General features: G+C 39.2%; 1 protein-coding gene across 1 annotated transcript in view; it reads left to right on the top strand.

The window, feature by feature from the left end:
- The first annotated feature begins 435 nt into the window (after positions 1-435).
- The window catches only part of plppr2b (phospholipid phosphatase related 2b), a 57,079-nt gene continuing 35,704 nt past the window's right edge, over positions 436-21,810 (top strand). The window contains exons 1-2 of the mRNA XM_056267009.1: positions 436-631; positions 9,409-9,514. Coding sequence (XP_056122984.1) covers positions 9,422-9,514 — 93 coding nt within the window. The 5' untranslated portion in view covers positions 436-631; positions 9,409-9,421. The remainder of the gene's footprint in view (positions 632-9,408; positions 9,515-21,810) is intronic.

The following is a 21,810-nucleotide window of genomic DNA, read 5'->3' as shown; positions in this document are numbered from 1 at the left end:
GAGCTTTGATTGATTAGAATGTTAATGTTATTTATTTAACTCCATTGACTAGCACCGCTGAAATACTGAACCTTAATGAGTTATTTTTCACCTGATTAAACCAGTGAATTTAGAGCACATTAAGCACATTTTTTCCTTTAGGTTACATGACATTTTTTGCAATTATTTTTATTTTATTTGAAAATTACAGGCACAAAAATGTTTCCTCTTCTCTCCCAGCAGCTTTTTGCTTTTTCCTCCTGTTTTCCGCTCCCATTTCAACTATAATTCTCTCTCAGACCCTCATTCAATGATAGACTATTAATGAATTAGCTTGATCTTTGCTCTTGAATGCTGGGACATCAGTCCAGTTTATTCACATTACATCTCTTAATGTGAAGAGGGGTGGCGTTGATGCCACTGGCAATGTGTGAGTGTCGAGAGAGAGAGAAACAGTGAGAGGAGGAGAGAAAAGAGAGAGAGAAGTGTGGCAGAATGCCTCTGATGAAGAGACAGCCGTTTACACGCAGAGAGCCGAGTTAAGCAGGTGCTGCTGTTTCATTCACACACTTCTAAAACCACTTGTGCTCACGTCCAGCCGGAATGGCTGTAATATAGCACCTTTACTTCCGCACTGCTTTTGCCATTAGAGGTAAGCTATTTCTCTCTCTCTCTGTTTCTCACTCTCGCTGATGTGTTTATAATGGTGAATGTGGGCAGGCATTTGGGTGGCTCAATAAGCCGGCTGTAATGGATGCAATGCCTTTGAATGCAAAAGCAACAGAGGTGGTACTAGATCAAGGCTGTTGCAGGGTGAAACTGTGTTCGGGCTCTGACCCAAATCGGCGAGTCGTAGCGCAGTGGCACTGTGTCGCACGTTGTCTTCTGCTCTGAACAAAAGTGACAGTGATGGAAATCTAAAGTTTTGCACTCAAACTGACTGCACGATGGAATGTATGTGCTTTTGTTTGTGGGTTTTAATAGTGTGTGTGCCTATGAGATAAAGTACACAGGTAGGCTAAATGTTTGTTTACCGCTACATTTGTGTTTTGAGGCAGTTATTACTTTGCAGACTGTATACTTGCACTCTTTTGTCAGGACCTGCAGTATGAATAATGGTGAATAATGCCAATTAGTGCTGCATCGTGTGTGTGTGTGTGTGTGTGTGTGTGTGTGTAAACCCGAAGCCCTAAAGTAATCAGTGTCAGCCTCAGACGACATGCCCACGGTCCGCCCACAGTCTGTTCACTGACCGTCTGATCCAAATTGCACTCAAAACTGACAAGCACTATATCCAAAAAACCAGTTTACTTCAATGTAGATAATTCTGCTTTACTTATATTAAAAATTAAAAACTTTCACACTTATTAAATTGTTAGCATGCTTTTGTACAGCATTAGTGTGCCATATAGCTGGGTCAGAGGTAGAAGTAGGACTTTTTACATATGGCCCTGGTTCAATTGCTATACTGAAATGAGTGCATTATCCTTTTTAAATACATCAAGTAAAATTGCAACTCTGTGCCAATATGTATAACAGGAGCAGGATCTAATTTGGTTTCAATAAAATTAATAATTTCTCTGACTTTATTAGCTTGGCCTGCTGGCAGTTTGACCCTATCAAGCTCTATTAGTGATGAAGTTTTACCTAAAAACCTGCCAAAAGAGATGAATGTTGTAATTTGTATTGTATGAAGGAACAGTTACACTACTGGTCAAAAGTTTTGGGTCGGTAAGATTTTTTGTAATGTTTATGAAAGAAGTCTCATGCTCAAGGCTGCATTTATTTGATCAAAAATACTATAAAAAAGCAGAATTTTGAAATATTATTACAATTAATGTAATTTATTTCTGTGATGGCCAAGCTAAATTTTCAGCATCATTGCTTAAGTCTTCAGTATCATATGATCCTTTAGAAATCATTCTAATATGCTGATTTGCAAGAAACATTTCTTAATATTATCAATGTGTAAGGAAGATATTAAAAGATCCAATAGTAGAATTGTATGTTACGCTAGTTACATGAGTTTGACTGTGAAATCTGTAATCTGTATTTAAAGGGATAGTTCATCCAAAAATGTAAATTCTGTCATTAATTACTCACCCTCATGTCGTTCCAAACCCGTAAGACTTTCTTTCATCTCCGGAACACAAATGAAAATCTTTTTAATGAAATCTGATGGCTTTCTGTCTCTCTATTGACAGCTACACACTTTGACGCTTCAAAAAGTTCATAAAGAGATCGTAAAACGAATCCATATGAATCGAGCGGTTTAGTCCAAATTTTCTGAAGAGACTCGATCGCTTTATATTATGAACAGATTGAATTTAGGCTTTTATTCACATATAAACATTCATCAACTCACACATCAGTTGGGGTAAACGGAAGCTCAAACATGTTCACTTGATGTGCGAGAACCAATGAGGTTCATTCTCGTTCATGTGGACGTATCTTGTCACCATACTGTAGAGGATAAAGCAGCCAGTTAGCAGCTGGTACTGAAGATTTCTGCACTGTAAGTGACACAGAGACCCACATGCCCCCGTTTCTGTGTGCACACAGAGAGCGTGAAACATCTGAGCACTGTCATAACATTCATTCTGTAACTTCAGATCATACTGGATGAACAAGGGGCATTTCTGTCTTTGAGTCCTTTGCTGATGTTTGAAATGCAACAGTCCAAAAAGATAGCAGCAAATCACTTGTCATGGATCTGATAAGCATTCATATCCATTGTAGACATTCACAGTTACTGCATTTGGTTAACAAATAGTGTATTGTACTGATCAAACCATAGGAGGAACAATATTAGGCCTTTTTACATGTGAAATTCTTCACTTGGGGTTCACACTTTTTTTTTTTTATCCCAGTGTTAAAATAATCTTGTTATTTTGTTCCATGATTCACACTGTTCATACTTTACCCCAGCAGTCATTTATCCTGGGAAGTCAGATTTAAAAATTTCACAGATTAAGCTGGTTGTCAAAAAAGTCTTTCTGGTTAAGCTAGCCATGAAACATGGAAACACTAGCATACCAGAATCGCATGCTGGTGACATAAATTCGTTCTGGTTGTCTCAAGTCTCAAAAAATGTACAAGACAAACAAAAACATAGAAAGAAAACAGGAACTTATGTTGCTTATCTGCTTTCCTCTGATGCTAAACATCTAAAAAGTTTGTGGAAGTGTTTGTTGCTGTACCCAGTGCATGAATATTTAAAGATGTAGTCACTGAGGCAGTTTTGTATAGTGTAGAAAAACTCTTTTTAGTTACCGAATGTTTACTAAATGTGTTAAACGATTTCAATCATTTTGCTAACTTCCACTGCATGTTCTCTAACCAATATATACACTATCCTCCAAAGACATGCAAGCCAACCTGATGTCAGAATAGTTTTTGCGTCTTTGCATTGTCCAGTTAGCTCATGCTGATAGACAACGCATTCTCATCCCAAGGCGTCACTAAAATGACAATTTTGACCATGCTTCAATATTCGACGCTTTAGGCACCCTTTAGCGTCAGTTACATGACGCGATCCTAGGGCGTCATCTTACTGACGCTTTACCTAAGCGTCAGTTAGATGACGCGGGTAGGTTTAGGTCTGGGGTAGGGTTAGGATTAGATAGCGTCATCTAACTGACGTTAAAGGTAAAGCGTCAGTAAGATGACGCCCTAGGATCGCGTCATGTAACTGACGCTAAAGGGTGCCTAAAGCGTTGGGCTGTGATAGATCGCATAACTACACCAATAGGGCTTTTCTTCTTTGGCAACCATGTACTGTATTCTGACAAATAGATCACTCCTATTTCATTATATTATTGCAGAGGTTTTATCAGTGCTCTATTTTTGGAATGCTCTTAAAAGCGTGAAATGGGCTTATATTTATCTGCTGCCTTCCACATCACAGCTCAGGACAGTCACTGGGTTTGGGATTTTGCGCGCATTCTTGTGGTTCCATCAACCAACCAATCAGTGTTCTCAACGAAATTAGATTTTCTTTTAGTAGTATGTAGTTCTTCTGTATGTAGATTGTTCAAAGTCAAGTTTTAAGCCATCCTACATTTTGCCTTGTTGTCCTGTCCTGTCTTGTTCCTCTTTGCGGTTCTTCCTTCCTGTCCCTTGTGCTCTACTTGTTTGTAAAGTACTCCTTTGCGGTGACCTGAATTTGTCTTTTCCTCCCTCTGTTGCTAAGAGTGAATGTTTTAAAGAGCTCAGAAGATAGACGTATCATAAGGGGTGCAGTAGACTTCCCTTTGAAGATAGATTTCTTAAGAACGTATTCACCTATGCTCATTTTTCCTGTGCTGTGTTTTTGCTTGAAATGTAGCGGCCCACTTTTCAGTGTGGTGTGAGATTTTATGATGCATGTCAGTGGTCTGTCAGTGTATTGTTAATTGCAAGAGCAGTGTACACTAACACTCATATAAGAACTGAGGTTTTGACGGTTCACTTTCAAGAGTTTCAACAGTACAAGTCATTACACCTACTCAAATAAATCAAGCTTTTAGGAATAAAGGATTATACAGATGCAGCTGGTCCTCAGGACAAAAACTAGAATGCGTTAGTGCCGCTGTCACTTCAGCAGCAAGTCAGCACTAGGCTTCAAACAGAATTTTTGACATGAGAATATGGCAGAAGGGTTTGAAATTTATGTTTGGTTTAGCCCAGTTACGATTAGCCCAGCAAACACAGATTGTTCCCCTATTATTACATTGTTAATTATCATGATTTTTACTGTAAAAGATTGTAAAAATTGCTAAGGTAAAGGCCAGTTTTTATAAGTGAAAAAGAACGTGAAGTGAGGTCATCATATAATTGACGGTTAATCCGCTTTGCATCAGTACATGACTGGAACATACTACAAAATACCCTGAAACTTACATCTCTGATTCCAATCTCCACCTTTAAAGGTTCTCTAAGCGATCCTGGGTGACATCACTTCTTGTTGACGTTCGAACTATTGTCAAACAAAACGGAGGCTAGCTAGACCCTCCCTCCTCCTCATCCGCACACTAACCCCCCAAACCACACCCCCAAACCCTTCTTGTCGGTCATTGGCTGGAACAGTTTGTTATGTTTCGGGGAGCGGGTCGCTGCAGTTTGTTTTTGTTGCTGTTTGTGGAGCCTGGGCTGTCTACAGCAGTGGTCTCAAACTCGCGGCCTGCGGGCCATTTGCGGCCCGTGGGGTGATATTTTGTGGCCCCCTACTTGACATTAAAGTTCAATGTTAGTGCGGCCCGTCGTTGCGTGTGGCGCGTTAAAAAATATATATGTAACCCCTCCACCCGGGTCCTACTCTCCCCGCTCTGTGCGGGCCCCGAACCCGGGTCTCCGGCGTGAGAGTCAGGCGCTCTAACAAGGAGGCTAAAGACTGCAGCCTCTAGCATCTGTCGCTAGAGAGCCTTTTGAGATCAGAGGAGTGAGGTTTACTCGCACAGCAACTACTAGCTGGCCTCCGTTACATATATATATATATTTTTATCCCTTATGGGCTACCATAGATAGTCTCGTGACAGCTTACGGGTGGGTTTGTTGTCAATAGTTGTCATAGACAACCGCGAAGTACAAACATACTGCGCCTGGAAAAAATGAGCGCGTCGCTTCAATTATGAGCGCGTTTGCCGCGCGCCTACATTTGAAATAACGAACTTGAGCGCGCAAAATATGTGAGCACGATATGTGAACAGGCCCCTTGTCGAGCTACCACCAATCAGGCCAGAGCTACTGGTAGCTCGCGAGCGACGTGTTGGAGAGAGACCCTGCTCTAAAACAATGTGAGAATAATCATTTTGAGCTTGTAATATGTGTCAAACAGGTTGATAAGAAGGTTTGCTTTGATTTGTGCAGTCAGTAATTTGAGACACTATACATGTGTAGAAAGAATTCAATAAGACGGGCAGACATGACTGCAAATATTTGTATTTCAAAAGCAATAATTGTTTTTCTAAGTATAATAAAAGGAAATGTGCCTTCAAAAAAAACAAAAAAACATTCAATATCATTAATGTGTTGAATAAAGAAAATAAAAAGGACATAAGCAAATATAAATATCACAAAAATGTTTGTAAAAAGTTTGTAAAAATGAACTTCAACTGTCAGAAGGACAGCTCATGAAGAACCAATCATGTACAGAAAGGAATGTTCAAATTCAGAGGAACAGTTCAGAAGAAACGTTAATAATAAATATTGAGAAGATTGGATCAGTTGTGCTCCTTTTTGGGAATACTTGAATACTATTTTTTGTGGAATACTTGATGCGGCCCCGCCTGACCCCGACTCTACCTCCAGCGGCCCCCAGTTAAGTTGAGTTTGAGACCCCTGGTCTACAGAGATCGCGTTTCTTTACAGTGTGTTCAGAGGACAGGCAGCCAGAGGATAGTGAGGAGATGTTTGCTGTATGTGACAAAAAATGTTTTGGCCAAAAAACGCGCGACATCGCTTAGAGCACCTTTAAGCAAAACCTCGAAAATCATATAGTCGACTCTTGTTCCTGCTGACAATCATGAACCATATTTATACACACATATTTAAGCACTCTATTCTTTTCTTTCCCCCCTTTGTTGTCTATCTTTTTTTAATTTAGTTGCTTGTTCTATGTGTTATGTGTTTGACTGTGTAGCTGTACAGTATGTTCTTATTTATTCCTGTAGCCTCTTGGCCAGGTCATGTTTGTAAATGAGAAGTGGTTCTCTAACAGTTTACCTGGATAAATAAAGGTTAAATAAAAAAATAAAATGGTGAAAAAACGTGTGAATTTAATTTAAATAACTGCTTCTTCTTAATTTTTTTCTTATCAGTTATGTACATTATGACATCTTATGTTGTTAAATTAATGTTTATTGCATAATTTTAGTGTCGTATGTGTTACCAATTGTGTGTTTTTAATTTGTGTGTATGACACGTGCATCCACACACTTGTTTGGATTATTATGCATACACTTGTTTGGAACATTATGTGTTCTGGGTAATGTTAATGCATAACATTCTATGCGAGAGCAAATCCACTTTGCAAGCACTTCCAAAGGATGAGGACTTTGGCTTGAATACTGTACTGTTCATACTGTAAACCAGCATGGAAATTAGAAAATCGGTTGGTAAAACAAAAAATGAATATGAAAAGGTCTGTTGGGCAACATATCCCTGCAGTATAAATTGCTAGCTAGAAGTTGTTGTTGTTGTTGTTTTTTTGTGGTAAGTGTAGACTGTCTTTTTAAATTGTTAAAAACTTTACTGCACCAATAAGAAGCATAAATATCTTGTTACTTTTTTTTACATTTGGTAGAGTTTCAGACCCATATCTTAATTGGCGCATAAAATCACTTTGGTTCTTTTTCAACTTCAGCTTCAGCATTTTTAGACGATGAATTTTAATGGCTGTGTGTAGATGGTGACGGCTACAAGATGTTTGTGGTGTTGTGTTTGCTGCTAGGCCTGAGGAACACAACGCTAAAGACAGAAGCTAAACCGCATGATTTATTCATCTGTCTTTATTCATCTCTCTCCCCCTCATTATGTAACAATAGTGGAGAAAACATAAAAGTGATCCTGATCATTACAGAGTCTTAGAAGAGAGCTTATATTCATATTGTTGGTCTCTTTAATACTAATGCATTCTTTGCTTAGGGCAACATGTATGTGAGTGTGTGTTTGTGACCTATACATCAAACGAGAGAATTCTTTGCTCTTTCAAGTGGTGGATTAAGATTATAATCTCAAATTCAGATCCATGTCCTATAGCTCATCTTCTGTTCACCACAGTGGGAATTCAGTTCTCATTCAAGTCCCGGCTGTAAATGAAACGAGCATTTGCTGTGCTGATAATGTTCTTGATGCTGCACTGCTAGACAGGATTCAATTTGAAGATATAGAGTTGGTGATGGAAAAATTGTCAATGCATAATAGTTTTATGGATAAGCACATGCCATGGTGCCATAGCTCATGGAATATCTGCAATAATATTTCGTACTACAAAAACATGCACCTGGATGCCCTGTAATCTTCAGTATTTATGTCATGCATTATCACAGTACAATAATCTGATTACTTTTTCCCCTCAGAAAAAAAAGTATTATCTTTAATTATGTTATGCCCCAATTTCACATATTTCTAAGAGGATAATATTTTCACGTGTGAAGTGTGAACCATTTAAAATATGTTTGCAATCACCATCAGCCGACAGCGCACTTTGTTATAGAATTTACCCCAGTTTGCAAATGTTTTTTTTTTTTTTTTTTTTGAAGAACAAAACTTTGTCATGCTAGGATCTACCTAGTGGCTATAATCAATCTTGACACCCAAAAGTTTGAGTGAAATATGAGGGTAGGTAAATGCATTTTTATTTATTTTTCTTGTCATATTATTACATTGGGTTGTTCTATCACGATCATTGCATTGTTATTATAAATGTCAGGATAACCATGCACAAAGAAGTGACAAGTAAACAATTGAGAGAATATATTTTTGGTATACTGGTTGCTCAGTAAGTAAGAGCAGCCCAATGTCTATATTGAAGGAATGATGCATTGACACGGAGCTTGATATGTTTATTCAATAAAACCGGTTCATATTTGTTCTTGAATTGGACTACACAGGTTATGCTGTACTTTGTCTTTTTCCCCCAGTGCGAGAAACACTAAGGTCTGCGAAATGTCAGAAATGTTTAAATACAAGTTATGCCCGCTAATGAATGTTCATTCTCATCGATTTCAGGCTCTTGCAAACTATTCTTTGAGTTCCTCTTACAAACTCAAACTTTCAGGGCAAATGTTAAAGGGATAGTTCACCCAAAAATGTCATCATATTCTCACCCTCAGGGCCTGGAAAAAAAGGAGATATTTTGAAGAATATGGGTAATTAAACAGTTGATGGGGACCATTGACTATATGGGGAAACAAAACTATGGAAGTCAACTGTTTGATACCCATATTTTTCAAAATGTCTTCAAAAGAAAAGAAAGAAATTCATACATTTGGAACAACTTGAGGGTGAGTAAATGATGACAGAACTTTCATTTTTTGGGTGAACTATCACTTTAAATAAAGACTGAAAAAGTTGTCAGAAGCTTAATGGTGGTGGCATTGAGGTCCTGCGACTGTGGCGTAGTACGTTTAGCTTTTTACTTCTGCTGATTGTATTTATGAACTCATAAAAGTTGTGTTAATTCGTGAAAACTATCATGATGAACAAAACATCTAAGAATCATAAACTTTTGTCGGTCACAGTCAGAGCTTATTTTCTGCAATGATTAAAAAGCCAGAAAAACATCCTATTGGGTATTTTTTTAAGCTAACTTCCAGGTTGGCCTACAAAAATATGACTGCAGCGCACTATAGAGACGATAATATACATGAATTGTCTGCATGCGCAATCCAAGTAAATGAGATAAACTATCTCAATGAAGTTGTCGTTTTCTGCCTGTGTATGTTCCAGGTGTCTGGCTGACATGCTGAAGACAGGAGAGATGGACAGAAGGATTGTGGGGAGAGGAGGAGTTAAGAGGAGCAAATATATAGTGCCATGCTTCTTGTTAGTAGAGGTGAGTTGTAGACTGGATTGTTCACTTCTCAGTTCATCCTTGCTTCCATATTCACCATGTGATTGTCATGAATGTTGTGCTCTGCCCTCTAGTGGAACTAAAAGCAATCTAAGATTTTAAAGTCTTCAAAGGGCTCGTACACCCTCTTGGGCAACTTGTTCAGCATCTCATTTGAGATTTTGAGATGAGTCTTTGTAGCTTATGAAATACCATAGAAACTCTTCAAGTTCACCATGGGAATACTCATGCCTGTGACTATTTAAGGAATAGGCCTTCACCCAAAAAATACAATTTTGTCATTATTATATTTTGAAACCTTTGTAAGAGTTTTGTATTCCATGGAAACAGTTAACAGAATACAGATTTGGAATGACATCTGGACATGGAAGTGAGTAAATATTGGCTGAATTGTAACATTTGGGAGAACTATTTATTTAGTTTGTGTTGCAGAGGGTTGCAACATCTTTAAGTGGTATAATAGAGAATTCAGAAAACAAACTTGAAAAATGTTTGACATTCCTCTGTAAGAAAGAGAAGAGGTTTCTGTTTTTTCGAACACTCCACCTGAGACGTGCACTGCTATTTTCAATAATCTGTGGAGTGGAAATACATTAAACTGTACCTGAAACTCTGCTCCCCTGACTGGCAGCTCTAATAAATACTTCCAGAAGCAAACACATAACAGTCTCACTGTATACCTGACTGCGACGCATGAGGCACTTAACATTAGCATAAACAGTACAGTCATTTGAAGTCAGTCACAGTATACTGTCAGTCTACCAGAACTCCATGACCCTCTTTACTCATCTGATGCTCTCTTCCCACATCCCTTTATCCCAGAGTCCTCGCTGGCTCCTAGATCTCAGAGGCATATACCCTCAAAAGTGCTCTTAATTAATCCTGCTAATGAGCAGTGTTAGCGTACACAGCGTCTGATTGCTTCAATCGCCTTAGGCCCAGTGCGGAGGCAAAGTCTGCATGACAAAAACATTTGCATCATTCTTACATAGAAAATTGATGGGACTTAGTTTTCACAGGCTTTCCAAAAGAAGTTAAAACCTGCCAGCCAAATGTACTAAATATATTAATGTCGCCAAAATACACATTTGTGTAAATAAATAAATAAATAAATAAAAAATCACTGATTTCAGGCTTCCAGCACAAATGTTTCTCAATGCCTCAAGTGAACCTGAAATTAGTTTTGTTTTTGCTTACTTTGTTTATGGTTTTCAGGACACACCTGTGATCCATTTTTGGTCATAATCCCCCATTTGCTTTTTAAGGAACATCCGAAAGATAGTCAATTAGCATAAACTCAACACCTGCTATTTCACAGGTGCTGTTCATCCAACTTTTTAACTTGGTACACTCACTCCATGGATTGAATAACTCAGAGATAGAGTCTGAGGTTAAAGTCCCCATGAATTCAAAATTGACCATACTTACTTTCTTTGCCTAAATTGATCGTTTTGTGGTGAACAATTCATCCATGCAAGTCAATCCACACAAAACATTTTTTTGGCTTCGTAATCTTTAATCAAAATCTGAAATTTCCCCTCCCCTCTGCATTGGAGGACCTTGCCTGATGACGTAGGTTTCACGGTTTGGGCGTCTTCTTAACATCCATAATCACGCCCCTCCAACTGACAGTAGACAGGCTGAATGAAAACACCTACTTTTCTAGATCCAATCAGGTGCTAGTTGAAAAAAAACACACCCACCATTTTGCCTCATTTAGTATTCCGTTTCTCTCGGAAATACGTCACAACACTGGAGAAAAGTCGTTTGCAACTTCCGGTTCACGGGGACTTTAAAGCTCTTGTAGTCCTCCGACCACCCACAGCCTGTGCAGAGACCATCTGGAAAAATTGCACACTAAATTAAATTTGAAAAGTTCTAATCTGATTGGCTGGCTGCTCTACAGTTTCCACTGAGAAACAAGAGTGCACCAGACTTCTGCAAATGTGTATATTCCTCCCAAATGGTTGTTGAATATTTCAAAGTGTTTCTAATCTTTTTAATGTTTTGATTGAGCCAGTTTGTTATAGGTATTTTTGTTTTTTGATACAATCATTTTAAGATTTAGCTAACTTAAAAGAGAATTTATAGCATACTTACTTTCTGCTCTAAGTGTGCATACTGGGCATAGTTTATTTATTTTAATACGTTCTAAACAGTAACTTATTTATTCCTTCTACAATCTATATTTTAACTCATTATTTGATCAGAAGTTAAGACAAAAGTTAAAGTTATTTTTATTTTTGGGGGTTTTAAATGCATTTTAAGTTGATAACTAGACCACTCATTTAAAATCTGATGAGGTTATTTGACAACAGTGTAGCATACTACTGTTAATAAACAGTGGGGATATAGTGTATACTAGTGCATTCCGTAAGTGGTAAAGGTGCGTTCACACCATGTTATAATTACCGTAATCCAGAGATTTCAACTTGTAAAAGGCGTTCACGTCCTCGTAGAGCTCGTAATTACAGCTTGTAAGATGGGAATTTTCTGAGAGCTCCTACTTGTAGCACCTGACCGCTGCAAATTAATTTAGGCATTGATAGTGTTGCCATAGAAATGCATAATTGAACAGCTCCGAATAGAGCATCACGTGTTGTCATATTGAGACTACATGCAGCTAGTGTGCCAAACTGAGCCAAAGGTTGGTGTTAACCTGTCCTGAAGAGCCTCCTCAGTGTCTCCAGCACACTTTCATGTAGCAAAGTATCTCTCTCCAGTCCTCTCTTGTGGCCAATGATCCTTTGTTCTACATTTGCATCTCATTATCAGTTGCTTTTGGTAAAATTCTCTCTGGCATTTCTCTATTCCCCTTTCCTTGATGCAGTTCCAGCTCGGTATCGTTCGTGCTTCATCTCCGCACTGTGGGACATATGTTATCTGCATGTTAAAAGCTTGAGGATCTCTCAGCACTGACAAGCTTCATCAATGAGTGCTTGGTGTGGCTTAAAGAACTTTTTTTCCAGGAAGTCCAATCTCCATGGCAACTAACAGATCTGTTTAATGTCATAAATGCAGGGAACTTAATAATCTTCTAATTATTGTTTGATCTCAGACTATTTTCTGTGGGGGGGAAAAGAAAATAATGAAGACAAAATAAAAAAATTATATAATATAATACAATATTAAGCTGAACTTATTTTAAAAAGCTCACTGTACAAATATACGACTGTCAGTCAGAACTAGGCAACTAGCTAAAATCAAATAAGTTTAAGGTTTTATTATGTTATTTTAGTAATGTTTATTTTATTTAAAATAATACAAATGTTTATTAATGCTGTAATGTTAAGGTCTAGATGATAAAGATTCAAAAGGTTACAAAACAAAGGTATTTATTATAAAACAAGCTCAAATAGTCCACTGATGAAGAAGACGTAACGTAACAGCGTGTAAGACATGACAATACCAGACAACAATGACAAAGCTGTGATGATTAATGAGTGTCCATGGAAACTGATGACTGGCGGGGAACTAGAAACAAAGAATAGAGGAAACTGACGGTAACCAAACTAAAAGTCCATAAGAGTGAATCTAAACACACAGATTGTGACAAATGGTTGTAGTTTTAGTTTTATTTACTGATAATAACCCTGGTTTTAAACTACAGTACAATACTAATATCTTTTTAATTTCCAAAGCAACTTGCAGTATTTTTACTATTGATTATTTTATTACTTATTATTGATCGAGAGCTATGGAGCTGAGTGTATTTTGTTAAAACAATAAAGTTAGTTAGCCAGTACGAGTCACCACAGTCATAATAAAAAGTATAGAAAATAACACAAAGTGAAAATAAAGTGGTATTTTGGGTTAAGTTTACGGAAAACGTCTCCGGTTACTGACACAACCTTGGTTCCTTCACTGAAAAAAACAATAAGTAAAATTTACTTAATTTTTCTTTGGCAAGTTTTTGCACGCATATTTTTAAAGTAAATTTCACAAATGGAATTGAAACTGTAGGTTTTCCTCTTTGTTGCCAATCTCTGTTCGAAATCTGCAATTGCAGTTATTCGCGGAATTATCAACTTTACGTGGGTTGTGTCTCGGCACGGCACAGTGCGGATGAATCCAATGTTTTGATGAGAATGTGCGGCTGTCAGTCGCCGCGCCGGTGTGGATACTGTTATTCAGAATCACAGATTCTACGTTTTGGAAGTATGACCAACATAAGAATTTTCACCAGAAAATGTCATCTGAACTAGTAAGTAACATCCACTTTTGTTCTGACCAACTAGGGGGGAAAAAGCATTGCAGTAAATCACGCTGATTCAATCCAACGATCGCTTATCATATCACGTCAAACCGTGCAAATTATACTTTGTTCTCAAATTGTTAATGTTAACAACATCAGCATTGCGTGACTACATTTAATACCCTTCTGATATTTACCCTTGTTTTCGCATGGGCCCGGTTGCAGTCTCTTGTTTTCTGTAGTCACTCCGAAGTCTTTTGCATTTTACAACAGGTGAGTCTCCAGTTGTCACTGGTGATTGTTGTTTGAACCTTTCTGGATCCGCCATCAAATTGATAAGTTTAATTATATCAAGTGCTGTGAGAAAAGGCTTTAAATCTCCAACATCCTCACTCGCAATAAAGCCTACTAGCCAAAACTCCTTCTTTATGTGTACAGATGTGACGTAATGACCCAAAGACATGCTCGAATCTCCCGCGGAAATCCACCAGTCACTAGAATTAAAAACATTATTACAAGCTTACCGTTTTGAATCGAGCTAAGGCAAGCAGATAGTTTTGAACACTGGCTGGTTATGTACTTGCTCAAAATTATTTTGGATAATTTTTAACCCCCCAAAAGTTACGGAATGCAGCTTTAAGGTAACTCTACTTAACCAAGTTAAGTAAAATTAACAAAGAAAATGAGTCATTTTAACTTGGCCAGTAAAAGGTTGAGTAATATCTATTTAGTTAATAATACATTTCACTCAAACAATATAACATTGAATTAAACCACACTTTTAAAGTATATGCTTTACTTAGTAACATCTAAGAAATTAATACAATCTCTTCTAAACGCATGAGAACTCAATACTTGGTACACAATACACAATGACATAACATTGATGGATTGTTTTTGTGTATGAATGTGTCATTTTGAGTAGAAAATGAACTCCAAATGTCACAAAATGGCAAGTTACAAATCCTCACAACAAAAGCAATGATAAAACAGTGAAAAATCAACCTCATTAATTATTCAAGGCCCAGTGCATGATGGGAACACCAGTATCAGAAAAGTTGAGTAATTTTACTTAATTTTATAACGTTGATATTTACACTTTAATTTCTACACGCTTGAATTGAGTACTAATATAGAATTTACTAAGTTTTTTTAATTCTTGCCTGAACTAACTTTTACAGAAATTACAGTTTTTTGTCTGTAGTATTTACTTCAACACAAAATCATTTTTATCAGTGTTCCCTAAAATGAGGGGACGAGGCGTTGCGTCACGATGACACTATGGGGAAACTTATCCTTTCTCCTAGAATACTGAAGCTTGATTGGTATAACGACATTGCATTGCAGTAGCCTATATAACGTGTATATCCTCAGAATCTTTCTCCTTCGTGCAAAACGGTGATATCTGTCATTTTGTCGTTGAATCACCAACGAAAAGTGGATCTAAGTCTACAAGAACCCCTTGTGTGTTTCGGCGAACAAGCATATCCCTTAAAGCCTTGTTCCGTCTGCACGGGACCTATCGAACTTCAAATTGGACACAAGAAGATGTGCGTCTTTTGCCTGAGCCACGCCCACACAGAAGCCGCCGTCAAGGAGAAGGGTATAGCTGAAGCCTGGAGATCTCCAAATGGGAGTGGGAGCTCCAAAATAGGGTGTGGTTTCCTCCCATTGACAGACAGGCACTTGACACGAATGCGTGATTTTTTTTGCCCCCCAATCCAGTTCCGCGCAAACTCCGCCCCGCAGCAGATTCAAAAGATTTCATTGGTCATGTCAATCACACTGCTGATTTCCTACACAATGCTTTGCTCCAACAAATGCTAACCCATACATCCTAACCTTAACCAGTGAAATTGACTGCAGGGTAGGATTTGCAATGAATAGCGTGCTAAAGAAAATGGCATTTCTGGAGATAAGCAGTTAATAAGATTATGCAACATGAGATCGCAGAGCCGGGCCATCCGTAACTCCCCAACCGGACCTCACCGGACAATGGAACCTTTTTAGTTGAACCCAGCATCACTGCCCCCTTATACCCTGTGAATCTTGAGCCCCAGGGACACCCCCGTTGCTTAGAACACAGCGATAGAGTAAAATGTTCCCAAGCGCTGAACTGGGACCGCTCGCGAGGTATTCCCGCTTAAATATCGTTGAGCAGAGGTTCAAACTGAACGCCACTGGCCACAAACTCCGGGCTACTCTCTCATTTTTATTTATATAGCATATTTTTTTACTTTTTATTTTAGATCAACTCTCTGTTTGACCCAGTGTCTTTTAAAACACCATAATCTGGTTCAGGTGTAAAGCCACGCCTCCCGGCAATCAGCCTATAACTCCGGGACAAAACACACGAGCACTCACTGCACAAACACTCATTGAACCGTCACACTATGTTTAATTTACAAACTTTTATTTTAAAGTCAATTAGCTGAGGCCAGAGCCAATGGCGAAAGTCTTTGCGCGTGGAGACCCCGCCTCCTTTTGAAGGTACTGCCAACTTTTGGAGTTCACGTCCAATTCCGGAGATCTCCGGTTTGCAGCTAGACCAACTTGCCATCAAGGGCTCTACCTGCCATGAGCGTCAGGACTCTCTGAGTTCTGATACCCCTCACACGCAACTCAAATCCAACCCATCGCAGCCCCCCTCAGGCGCTCTCTCCGAGCCGCCGCTGAGGAAGAAGCAGTGGCGTCCTGGTGTGGAGATACCGTTAACATGAAACTAGTTACCATGGTAAATACACAGTACTAACATGAACTGTTAATAAAATATATGGCCAGTTGGACACTGATCCTGATGAATAATGAACATCATACTGTACCTGCTGCGTGTGCCTCCACATTTGCTCTTAGAGTCTATTGAAAAGCATGCGCTGCTAGCACAATTATTATAACGTCTGACAGGACAGGAAAGTTAGTTTTTCTGAGGTGAGACTGTGTAACAAGTTACAAAAATAACAGTTGAATAATAACACTGGCATAGCCTGACATCTAATCTGACAGTAGATACTGAACCAGGGGAATGCGTTTTTCTCCAGCAAACTGCGTCTGACAGAAGAGTCAACAGCTTTCACGCACATCTTTCAAAATAAAAGTCTTGCATCAGAAAAACGTTTATAATTACATTTTCTGCTGCTGTTGTTTCTTTGACTACAAACTCCACGACCCACTCAAAACGGTCTTGCGGCCCAACGGTTGAGAAACACTGCTCTAAATAACAAATCTTCCCTTTGGGATTTGAACCTGCAACCTTTGGGTTATTAGTCCATCTCCTCAACTCATGAGCTGCCACCAGTGTTCTTATAATCTGTTAGGCAATTTTTGTGAGGGATCAGTTTTTGAAGTCCCCACTTATGTCCCCCAGAGGAGAAAACTCGTTCCCGTATTGACGTTCAGCGAGTGTGTTGCTGGAGATTAGATAAGACTAGAGATAAAAGACTAATTCTTAACTTCCACGGAGCAGCAGAGGTGGGTGGAACGCATGGAAGTGTTTGCCAAGAGGAAAGATTGTTACTTTGATCACAATTTGTCTTGGCTCTTTGCAGCCCAATCACAAAAACAAGTTGAAAGTGAATTAGATGACGAATGCAATGTGTTATTCGGAAAATGTAATGGTTTATATGTAACTTAACTTATTGGAAAAATTCACCCAAGTAGAGAAACAGAAGTAAGTGCTCTGAAGAAACTAAAACAGTGCTCATACAATGTTAATTGAAGAAAACGTTACAGTTTTTCTCAAATGCTAAAACACATTTCACAAACGTTTCCTCCATGTTCCCCAATGTCTAAACACAACACCCTTTTCTAAAGCTACATAAACACAACCACAGCTTCTCAGTTCAAAACTCAAACTTTCACACCAAAAGAGCAGCTCGAAGCTTTCAAAAATGTAAACACTATACACATCAATACACACTACAGCAAAATAATTGAAAACACAATGCTCAATTTGTGAGAAGGTTCTTTGTTTCATAACTGCCAATGCATATTTTTTAGAAACTTTACAGTAATGGATCTTCTTAGATCTCTGCAGAGGATTAGGCATTTAGATTTGTGAGTTTCATATGAAGAGTATCTATAGTAAATTCTGCATGTACACTACTGTAACACAACTCAATGCAAAAACAGAATCTATTGCACACAACAGTACTCTTGAAAACATGATCAGGGTGTGAAGTTTTTTATTTACTTTATTCACACCACACACACACCACAATCACTGTGCGGCATCATGTTGCTGAGCTGCATCGGGCCACATCACCTCATCCACATCGCAGGCTATATTGTCTCTTGTCAGGCACCGCGGGAAAAACGCCCAGGAATGGCGAATCCATCCTTGGAAGGCCTCCACTGGGATGTCAACACAGGCCAGCTCCATTGCCCTTAGGAGGTTCTCTCTAGTGTATGGTTGTCTGTCATAAACCTTCCATCTCCACGATGAGAAGAACTCCTCTGTAGGGTTCAGGAAAGGGGAGTAGGGTGGCAGACAGACGTTTAAAAAGTGGTTACTGTTGGCGGTGAACCACTCTCTGATTTGGTTTGTTCTGTGGAAGCGTACATTGTCCCAAATGATCACATAAATGTGATGTGCGGGCCCAGGATGGTGTTGTTGGCGGTCCAGGAGGATGTCTTTTTGCTCCTCTAGGAAGGTAAGGAGATGTTGGGTGTTGTAAGACCCAAGGACAGCATGCCGGTGGACAAGCCCCTCCAAACCCATGGGCGCACAAAGAGTAATATTATACTCTTTATAATAATATAACTTTGTCTCTGATCTCCCGGAGTCTGATGAGGTTGTTCTCACGAACCATATCCACAATGAGGGTTTCTTGTGCCGCTGTAAATATGGCAACCCTCCCACCTCTATGTGGCATTCTTTCAACTCTAAAGAAAGAAACATGTGTTGTCAATTGACATGTTTTACAATAAATGGTAAATGGACTGCATTTCTATAGCGCTTTCACAGACCCAATGGCCACCAAAGCGCTTTACATTTGCCTCACATTCACCCATTCACACACTCATTCATACACCGACGGCGGTGTCTGCCATACAAGCCACCATCCAGCTCGTCGGGAGCAGCTGGGGTTAGGTGTCTTGCTCATGGACACCTCGACACTTGGTCAGGTGGAACCGGGGATTGAACCACCAACCTTTCGGTTTGCAGACAACCTACATGAACCACTGAGCCACTGCCGCCCCTATACAATACAGTAACAACTGATTTGAAACCAATAGACTACTTTCACAGGCTTGTAAAATTGTATTGTGACAAAGAAAGCAATATAATACAATACCTGTTGTGTTGTCTGAATGCCCTGATAATGGTGGCCACGGTGAACCTACTCAGGTTTGGACGGACTCTTAGTCCTGCTTCAGCCATTGTCATGCCATGGACAATGACATGGTCAATGACTGTTGCTCGCATCTCATCCGTAATGATGGTGCGAGGTTGTCTTGCTCTCCCCTTGGGAGGACCTTCTCCTCTCCCTTGTTGGCCTCCTCCTCTCCCTTGTTGGCCTCCTCCTCTCCCTTGTTGGCCTCCTCCTCTCCCTTGTTGGCCTCCTCCTCTCCCTTGTTGGCCTCCTCCTCTCCCTCGTTGGCCTCCTCCTCTCCCTCGTTGGCCTCCTCCTCTCCCCCGTTGGCCTCCTCCTCTCCCTCGTTGGCCTCCTCCTCTCCCTCGTTGGCCTCCTCCTCTCCCTTGTTGGCCTCCTCCTCTCCCTTGTTGGCCTCCTCCTCTCCCTTGTTGGGCGCCTCCTCTCCCTCGTTGGCCTCCTCCTCTCCCTTGTTGGCCTCCTCCTCTCCCTTGTTGGGCGCCTCCTCTCCCTCGTTGGCCTGCTCCTCTTCTTCCATGGCCAGCTCTTCTCCCTCCTCTGACTCGAATTCCTCTTCCCCTGACTCTGCCTTCATCTATTGTGTTTGTTTGGAATCTTCAGCAAACTGTGCACTCTGAACTTGCTTTTATACATGTGGTCACAGCATTAGCAACAAGTGTCTTCAATTTTGAGTCGTTGTGTGTAATGAATGACGCCAGGTGTGTTCATTGTGTTCAAATATTGCTGACTGTGGCAAGCATTTTGCATCACATGAGCTTTCATTTGAGAATATGAGCAGAGTTCTTTTGCAACTTGTGTTTAAGCAAGGAAAAATGTGTTAAGATTTATGAGAACGGAGGATTGTGTTTTGTGAATTGTATCTTCATGTGAAATGTGTTTATGATATTGGAAAATGATGGCTAGATTTAGTAAATGTGTTTAGACAACTGGTCATTTGGTTTAGAGGATTGGCTTTTGTGTTTTAGCATTTGAGAAAAACTGTAATAGAAAAGGCAAATTCTGTGACATCAAGGAATATCATTCCATGAATAATACATTTAGCTTGCTGAAAAAAAAAGATGGTAGAATTTGAGCAGTTTGCACAAAAAATATATTTTTCTGGAATATTTTGGTTTCTTTTCACTTGCTCATCCTAAAGTAGGTCTATAGTAAAACCTTCACTAATGTATTCTCTTGCATACAGAAATACAATAGTGCAATTTTTTTGCCAAATAATTGGTAGACGTGCCTCTATGAATTCTCAATTTAGCATTCATTTAGTAACTTGCTGAAACGGACAACAAAACCATGCAAAAGAGTTCTGTTCAAAGTTGTTTACCTCTGGGATTTACAGAACCAGTTTGTTATTCATCTCAGATCAGTTATTTTAACAACGTGTGGGCATCATTGAACGTCCCACATGAGCTTCAGTGAGCCAGTTTTATGATCTCACACCTTCAGTAGTTCTGCCACTTTATTATGTTTTCATCTACAGAAAAAAACATGTTACGGTCAACAAGTTGCGAAATGTAAAATCCAAAAGTCATGCAACCTACACTGCATACAGAAAACTGTCATTTCTGTACTGAATACAGCAACGCAATATACTGTAGGATTATATATGGTTTAGCTATTGGTAAAAGCACTGGAATAATGCATACTAAAGAAAAGATGCAGCTAACCTCTCAGCTAGTGGCTCTTGCATGGGGTTTCTAAAAAAGGAAGAATAAGATTAATAGGAATGATCCACTTCTAACCAAAGTTTTCTATTTGTCCTTCTATAAATAAAACACTTAATCCAGAACATAACTTTGCATGCTTGCCATCTGTTCACAACGGCAGTTTCGCATGTGGCGCCAAAGCACTATTTTTTAATGCAGTCGCTCTGCATAAAAGCATCTGACAAATTCCTTGCAAATAATAGACGTGTGTGTGTGTGTGTGTGTGTGTGTGTGTGTGTTTGATTCAACAAATTTTAAAGTAGCCCCCCAAGACAACATCATGTTGTTGTTTTTTTTGTTAGGTAACTGTTCCCTACATTAGACCTGGATAATTAAAGAAAGCCTCTTAGTAGGATGACATAAATAATCGAGATATCAGTGACAGATGAGTCTGAAAAAATCTTTGAACTAAATTTTGTGAACTGCCTTTTAAATATAAGTATGTGAACAGCAGAGGGCACAATCATCCCGCTCTGAGTGGGAAGCTCCCTGGCAAATGTATTATTTAGAGATTGTTCAACTGTAATATTGCTGTGAAGTTTTCATCAATTGTTTAAAGATACAAGATTTTTTTTTTACTGTCATTTGTCAGGGAGGCTTATTTACTTTTAAATGGCTCACAATTAGTGAGTTAAAAAATGGATTTGAAATCAGCCAGCAAACAAACAAACAAAATCCTTAATTTCTGGTGGTTTTCTGGTCTTAGTGGTTTAAGTGTATCTTCTCCCCCTGGGAGACTGAGTAGCCACCCTAGACTGGTTTAAGCTGGGGGTTTTTCCACATGCCAATTCCTGTTTCTCCTGTGTGTAAGAGCTAACGGTAACAGCTAAAGTTAGCCAAAGACATTTCTTTCTCTCTGTCACCGTCTTGTCAGTTTTCTCCATGTTTTTGACAGAGTGGCAGAGTTAGCATGACGGCTGAATTTTTATTTGCTGGCACAGCAGTTAAAAATTCAGAAAGAGTGGAAAACCTGACTAAGCAATGGACTCGCTCTGAGAAATGAGGCCAGAATAGTGGACAGCTCTTTTAAAGTCCCGTGTATAATCAAAT

This window comes from Rhinichthys klamathensis, unplaced genomic scaffold (genome assembly GCF_029890125.1).
Source record: "Rhinichthys klamathensis goyatoka isolate OS25496 unplaced genomic scaffold, OSU_Roscu_1.1 h1tg000254l_1, whole genome shotgun sequence".
Lineage (NCBI taxonomy): Eukaryota > Metazoa > Chordata > Actinopteri > Cypriniformes > Leuciscidae > Rhinichthys > Rhinichthys klamathensis.
The sequence above is the reverse complement of the archived record's forward strand: the minus strand, read 5'-3'. Positions and strand labels throughout refer to the sequence as shown.